Consider the following 8061-nt stretch of genomic DNA (forward strand, 5'->3'; position numbering starts at 1 on the left):
AATGTATGCAATGTGTTAATTATTGAAACTGTACTACCAATTTGATTTGAAACTGTCTCATTGCTATTTGTTTATCAATAAAATTATGGAAAAAATACTTAATAGGTAAACACACACACAAAAAAAAAGAAAAAAAAAGAAAAAAAAAAGAAATGTCAGCCAGAATGAGAGAATGCTAAAAGTGACATTGCCCTAATGAATATCTGGGAGTCCTATGCATGGCCCTGATAGGACTATTGATATTTCTCATACTACAGGTATTTTAGTTTCTTTTCTTTCACTGCTGAGAGAAAATACCCAATGCCCAAAGTTTAAGGGGAAGAGGTTTATTTAGCTCACAATTTGTAGAAGTTTTAGTCCATAATCCACTGACTCCAAGGGCACTATGGCCAATGGGCAACAATTCATGGTAGTGGAAGACAGCAAAACCTCTTTCTGCCCCTTTTCTCCAGACTGCTGGGATTATGGTGGTGCTAATACAATTAGTGGATTGATCCTGCCATCACTCACCTTTATTCCCAGCACCCTTATTTCCAACATTGCACTACATATCAGTCACACACTCTAGATTTAGCTGCCTCTCAAAAGCCCCCCTCATGTCTACATGAGGCAGTGAGGGGACATCCAGACATAAACCACAACAGGTTATGTTCTATTGTTCCCATGAATGATCTTTTGAATGTCAGAAAAATACCCATCAAGCAACTTTTTTTTTGTGGCAGAACCAGGGATTGAACTCAGGCTCTTGTGCTGCCAGGGATGCACTTATTCTACTGAGCCATCTCCCTGGCCCAAGGGACTTATAAATAAATGTTGTCTCTTTCTTGCTTTCCCTTCAAGACATACTTGCAAATAGAGTTACCCTCTCCTGGGCAGGCCAGGGCAAAAAGTATTTTATATAATCTTGTTCCAGCCTTTTAGATCTTTTTTTTTGTAGGCTGAGCTGAAACAAATACCTTTCTGAGAATAGGACCATAGGGATGGGCTTATATTTGATTCACTAAGACTCTGGAGTTTCTTTTCTCTTGCCTTTTTGCCTTTGAAATCCATCCCTGCGTTGAGTGTTGGAGAAGTGCCCAACATTGGGGAAAATTAAAACATTAAAAATGGCAGCCATCCTCTTGTACAGGAGAGTCTTGATTTAATTTTCCAGATTGGTTCTTCTATTTATGTCTCTTGGGCCCTTGGCTGATTGATCTTACAGGAATTTGTTGTATTGCCTGCTTCTTTGAATCAAATGTGGACATAGCAACTAAAAATAAACACAGTGTGGCTATTAGAGAAGGGAGGCCTCCTTTTCCTGGGGAGTGAGGGTACTTGCTGTTGCTAAGCTGTTTTCTGGCTTTAGCACAACATTGATCATTGGCGTGCAGCTGTGTTTTGGACTGGAGAGCTGACAGAAGTGCAAAGGCACACTGATGAGCATTATCTTGAACAATGAGTACAAATGCAAATCATTATGTGTAATTCATAATATTGTTCCCATTTTTATGGATCTTCCTACAACGTGATTGTGTGTGATTTGCTATACTGAGAACTAGAAGCATGTCAAAACATTGTTTCCATTTGAGAAGAGTTTTGTCAGAAATTTGAAAGACAAGTAAATATGCCAGCATTTCAGCTCTTTGTCGCATTGTGAGTGGATAATGATTTTGACATTAGAATCTGGCTGAATGTTTGATTGATTGTTCTGACTTGATACCATTTTCCTTATTATCTTATCAAAAGACAAGTGGAGATAGAATACAAAAATTCCTTGAAGAATTACATTGAGTAGGAAACTGTTCTACGCAGTAAGTTTGTGCTAAGAATGTGGGATCTTAATGAAGGGTCCCATTTAAGGACCAGCTTGCCTGGGTTCAAACCATGGCTCACCCCACAGATGACTTGTGTGATCTTGGGGATATTATTTAGCTTCTTAATGTCAGTTTCCACATCTGAAAAGGAAGTTGATGATGATAATTTTATCTTACAGAATTGTGAAAATTAACTGCTTGATTGCTTACTATTGTACCTTGCATAATTACACATTATATAAGTTTTATCTGGTAAAGTTGTCATTTATTATTATAGCTATACAGTGTCATATCCTTTTTAGTAGCACTGGACTAAAGGATGAAGTGGGAGATCAGTCCCAGACTTTCACTTGTTTTGCAGTGATTTAGCAGTGTTCAAAAATGTTAAGCCAGAATACCTTTGCTTAAACCATAGCATTTTTCCATCATGGCATTGTTATAGAAGTTGTATTATGCCTAAATCAAAATTGAATCTATATTTAGTGTTCCGGAATTTTTCTCAAAAATGCTTTGCTTTTTGGCCATTAAGTTGTCCTTTTTTAAAGTTTTTAAATAAAGTCTCAATTTAGCTTCTCTGATTCTGGTCTCAAAGAATTGCCTCTGCCTCGCTTTATGATGTCAAAGAATGATGGTGAGATGCGATTTGGGAATCCTGCCGAACTGCATGGAAGTAAGGTTCAGATACCATACTTAACCACAGAAAAAAATTCCTTCAAAAGAACGGACGACGAGGAAAAACAGGTAAACAACCCGATTAGGCATGTTCATTTGATTCTGACCATGAAACCTCATGTAATGGGGCCTCTTATCTGTCATTGAGCTTCCAGCAAATCTTACCATCTGGAACACAATTATAGAGTTGGAAGTGAGCCAGTAAAGTTTCCTTGTAACAAGAAAAAGAGCCTAATGCATAGGAATTACCACAAGCCACCGATGGGCTCTTTGGAGCCTACTTAAGAGAATTGTGTCTAAAATAAGGCTACTGATTTAATACATGTATTTGATTTGTGTAGGTCAGTGGTTTTCTAAATAGATTCTTTGCAGTATAACTCCTAGGAGCTGCAAAGGTTTCTCTGGTTAAATATGTGAGGAGAATGCAGCTTCATGTCTCATTCTTTGGGAAAAGACTAAATCTTCAGTCTTGGAAATGCATTATACACAGTGATACAGTACAGATCTGAGAAATCTTACAGTAGGGGCCTGGAGATAAGGGCTTACTGAACTCTTTTCTCCAGGGCAATCCTTCCTTGAGGAACATGTGAAAAGGGCTATCTTGGGAAATGCTGCTGTTATTCATTTAACAGTTTTGGAATCAGAATAGGGAAGGTGGGCTTTTAAAATTAGGCCACTAATTGCAATAGTTAGATGGTGATTGATAGAGACAAAAGTATGATATCACCATAGAGGGGCCTATCAAGAAGAGCTAAATTGGGCTGGGGATATAGCTTAGTGGCATAAGCACCTTTCTGGCAAGCACAAGGTCCTGAATTCAGTCCCCAGTACCAAAAAAAAAAAAAAAAAAAAAAGAAAGAAGAAGAAGCACTAGTTTTCTCATTGGTAGACCGTGAGGATATCAGTATACAACTCATAGTTCTGAATAATATCTAGAAGTCAAATTGTGTTTGACATAGTGTCTTCTATAAGATAAAGGAATTTGTTATATTTTAGGAAGATTTGAATAAAAATATTTTAAAATTCAGTGAATATTAATGAATATTGAAAAATTAACTTGTGGCTTATTTTGATTATGTTGAACAGGAGATATTGCTACAGAAAATTTATAGTTAAGGGATATTTAGTACATCCATTAAACAATTGCATTTGTTGTACTGTTATTGTTAACATTACTGCAATTGTGTGGTTATTTTTATGATTTGGAGACATTTTAAACTAGATTTTCAGGAATATATTAAAGGGTGGGTTATGGTTGGTCATGGTAGTGCATGCTTATAATCTCAGCATTCTGTGGGAAATTTAGAGACCTAGTAAGATCCTGTCTCAAAGAATAAAAAGAAATTTTGGATTGTAACTCAGAGTGAGGGCCCTGAGTTCAAGCCAGTATTCTATGAGTGTTCCTCTATCAGCATTTGTGGAAGAATGAAGAGCCACTGGTCCACAGTGGGTAATGCCAGTCCACAGCTGTATGGGTATTGTTCTACCTTTTCACTCCAGGCTGGGTTTTTACTTGGTGTACCCCTTCTATGGTATGGGAACACATTTCAGAGCAATACATTTTCCGTTTTCTTGAAGAAGAGTATTTGATGAGTGTCTCAGATTGCATATTTCTCTTCAGACTAAAGAAGCCAGGATAGTCTCTGTAAATACTATTTTTATGACTTTATTACCTTACAGTACTACTCTGTTGGTAATGTTAAAAAGGGAGGGGGAAACCCTGGGACAGATCAGATTGTTTATCTTGTCTAGGGTCCAATCTCAGGTTTAAATTTGATTTTGGAAATAAGCTAGAGCTTGTGAAGATAACTTCCTAGCATTTAGGAGCAGGCTAGTGGATTTATTTACTCACAAAGTATTGTTTTGCAGCGCAAAACAAAACAAAACAAAATGAAGAGCTGCCATTTTAATTTGCCATAGTAAACTCCAGGAGTACTTAGCATTATATATTTAAAATAAAAATTATTAATCCCATTTTCTGAAAGACTTGATAAGTATATATCCAGGAAATAGGAATCTTTATTAATAAATGAAACTTGAATCTATCCCTAAAGAGATCATACTATGGGGGAGTGAAGGTAATTTCGTGTGATCAGTGTCTTTTACTTTCCAAAAGAAATATTATTGGAATGGGCGAAAGCATTTTAGGCTGGTTTTAGTAGTTTAGGTAACTCAGCACTGGTTACCTTTATTCTCTGGGAGTCTTTTGAATCCTCAGACACTGCCTTTTAACTACACTGCATTTTTGAGGCAACATTTTTCCTCATTCGTTAATCAGCTGGGTCCCCAGCCCTAGAGTTACATTGTGCTTCCTAACCATAGTTCATATTGCCAGGCTTCTCTAGTGGTCTCCTCTGAATTCTTCTCTGGTTCTTTGAAGCAGGAAACACAGTCTCCCACGATGTCACCCTTCGCCTCCCCTCCTTCCTCCCCGCCTCATTACCAGAGGGTGCCCTTGAGCCATGGCTACAGCAAACTGCGGAGCAGCACAGAACAGATGCATCCAGGTAAGAGGCGACCTGGGGACCAGCTATCCCAGGCAGTATCTTGGAGACTCCTTAATCAGGCAGCAATGCTACCAGCTGCTTAATTTCCTGATTTAATTACTTTTGTCTTTGAAAACATGATTCAATTTAATTTTGTATTCTCAAGCAAGGTTTTGGTTTTTTTTTTTAATCTATCTCAGTAATATTTTGTCTCCTAGCCTGGAAACTAGATAATCTTTAGACTTGTGTACAACTGTTTAAATGGTTTAATTTTTTATATCTAGATCTCCTTAAACAGGGACATAGCACGTTAAGGGTTTGCATTTTCTGTGATTGTCTTTCCTTTGTGCAAACATATTAAACATGTTTATACAATAACTGCTTTTCTGAAATTCCCTTAAAATATAAGTATGTAAAAGCAAAACAGTTGATCCATCCTTTAAATATTGGCTATATAAATGAAAATATTGAGTCCTCGTGTTTTGGAATAAGTATAAAGGAAATGCTTGGGGTAGCATTTTGCTGAGAAGCATGTAACACACACAGTTGTAGAGTTGCCTGTTTGCTCACATTTATGCTCTGCTGGCTGTGTTAGTGGTAAAAAATGTTAGTTGGTTTCAAGGATGACTTGCAGAGTTGAATGCCCCAGACTGCAATGTTTAAAGCTACATAGATTTGCTGCAGTATATTGTCCATCTGGGTTTAGGCTTCCTAGTTTAAGATACAGCCGATTTAAGGTATTCTAGAATTGGATGTCCTATAACCTCCCCCCTTTTTTTGGGCTATGGCTGAAAATGACCCAGTTTCTGCAGGTTTTTGCTGCATTAAAAAAGTAGTGATTTCTGGAGAGTCACAGAAATAAAAGTGTATGCCCGGCATAACTGAGGAAAGGCTGTGCTCTTGGAGAGAGAAGAGGGTATGGTGCGGTGGAAAGGTCTTTGTATCGGAAACAGAAGATGTGGGCTCCTGTGACTAGATGCGTGACTTCAGGAGAGCTATTTACCTCTCTGAACCATAAGTTCTTCGCTTGTCCTGTAGGAATGTTCTGAGGATTAAGTGAATAAGTATAAAACCTCTTTGGAAATTGAATCCTGTGCAAATACAACATGGTGTTGCTAGTGAATAGCAACAAAAATCACTCTTGAAACTTGAATATTTTGTCAATGTATTGGCATTTGAAACTAAACAAGGTTGAGAATTCTTCATTTTGTCTTTGAGTTTCCCTTGCCTGATTTGCTGGTTGTTACAAGTGGGTCTTTTCTCTATTTGTATTCTTATTTAGGCTTGAAAGTTGATTTTTAATTCATAGGTGAATCTGATATATATCTCCTACTGCTAAGTTCTACTTGGTATTCCTCAAAAAAAAACTTGTCTGTCCTCTATTTCCTGCCCATTCCCTGCATTCCATCCAAACTGGATTCCCATTCACATAGGTCAAGTCTGATTCTCCCCATCTTTCCAGACTGTTAGCAAGGCTTTCCACATGTTCATTCCATTTTATACTTTTTAAGAAGTGTGATAAGTTTATGCATGATAAAATTCACATATTTTAAATTTTCAATTTGAATTTTAATAAATGGATATGGTCATGTAGTCACCACTTACATAAAAGGTAGAACATTTCCATTATGCCAGAGCTGTACCTCTTCACTCACTCCCTAGCTCCACTGCAAACATTGTTTACATTTTTTTAGTGTTGGTTACCTTTCCCTCTTCTAGGAGTTCATACAAAATGATTATACTTGTATATATTTTCTGTCTTTCCCTCAGCATAATGATTCTGCTTCATCTATATTGTTGCATTGGTAGTTCTTTCCATTTTATTATTCAGGTGAATCATTGCATGAGTATACAACTTTGCTGGTTATTCTTTTGTTGATGGACATTGAGTTGTTTTCTGTGTTTGGCTATTATGAATAAAGATACTCTGAACATCTGCACATGTGTCTTTTTGTAACCTATGCTGTCATTTCCCCAGCATCCAGGAGTGGAATTACTGGGTTTTAGGGTGGGTATATAAGAAACTACCAAACAGTTCTTGTTTGATACTAAACTTCAGAGTAACGACATTTTAAGGAGTTTAAAAAAATACTCCTCTTCTTGGACAGAGATTGTGCTTGTAGTTCTTTGTTAAGCCTCCTATGAGGAGACTGAAAAACTATTTGGTTTTCATTGAGTTTAATGTTTTGGATTTACTAGGGAGCAAAGAGAGTTGAGGTAATAAGTAACACCTACTTTTTACCTCCTGAGTGCAGATCCAATTGAGGAATCAATCAGAAGTCAGACCAATGGTGGCCTGAATGTCAGCTTTGTTGCTCATCCAACTGACTGGAGCATGTGTCTTAAATGTGTGGCTGGATGGACTTCTGATGCTCACTCTTCCAGTCTCAGGCAGTGGGCTGGCCTAGGTTTTCCACACAGGAGGAGAAAAATCTGCCTTTCCAAAATGACCTTGCATGTAGCTGAGCTTCATCCAAGACTCACTGATGCAATACATCTGTCTCTCCAAGGGAAGGTCTTTGGAGGTACAGGATTAGTGCTTACAGCCAGATGGTAGCCTCCTTCCATCGTGTCTCCCCTGAGCAGTAGAAAGTCCCTGCTTCTTATGGGAAGCAGAAGCATGTGGGATTCATGGGCTTTTCTTTTCCGGGAGAGCATAGGACCATGAAGATTCTAAGCAGGTTACAGTTTACTTGGTTTAAAACCTTCTGGAAGAATAGAGTTGAAACATTTAATTTGGTGTTCCATCAACATGGAATGATTTAAAATGTAGTACTTGTTAAAAGACAGTGCCTGCCTACCAGCAGAGACCTATTTTTTTTAAAGAATTGAATTGTATGCTTTCTTTGTATTTTTTTCCTGCAGTTTATACATGTGGATTCATCTCTAGCAGTTTTATGAAAATCCACTTAATTACTGAGTTGAGAGAAGGATAGGAGAGGGAGTGGGGCAAAGAGATATGTAGGTATGTAAGCAGGATGGCTTGGACAACTACACTGTGGCTATCTGCTGGTCTATCAAAAGAAGCAGTTAATGCTTAATTTGTTTTGTCTCCTTTTTTCAATTGTTTCTTCTTTTTCTCCTCTTAACTTATTATATATTTCTTT

General features: G+C 37.6%; 1 protein-coding gene across 6 annotated transcripts in view; it reads left to right on the forward strand.

The window, feature by feature from the left end:
* The window catches only part of Reps2 (RALBP1 associated Eps domain containing 2), a 287616-nt gene that overhangs the window by 87217 nt on the left and 192338 nt on the right, over positions 1-8061 (forward strand). For 3 of the 6 annotated variants that reach the window (XM_004635084.2, XM_023719539.1, XM_023719537.1), the window contains exons 3-4: positions 2389-2537; positions 4849-4975. In XM_004635084.2, coding sequence (XP_004635141.1) covers positions 2389-2537; positions 4849-4975 — 276 coding nt within the window. The remainder of the gene's footprint in view (positions 1-2388; positions 2538-4848; positions 4976-8061) is intronic. The other 3 variants (XM_012515551.2, XM_023719540.1, XM_023719541.1) reach the window with 1 other exon arrangement.

This window comes from Octodon degus, unplaced genomic scaffold, assembly GCF_000260255.1.
Source record: "Octodon degus isolate 3935 unplaced genomic scaffold, OctDeg1.0 scaffold00069, whole genome shotgun sequence".
Classification (NCBI taxonomy): domain Eukaryota; kingdom Metazoa; phylum Chordata; class Mammalia; order Rodentia; family Octodontidae; genus Octodon; species Octodon degus.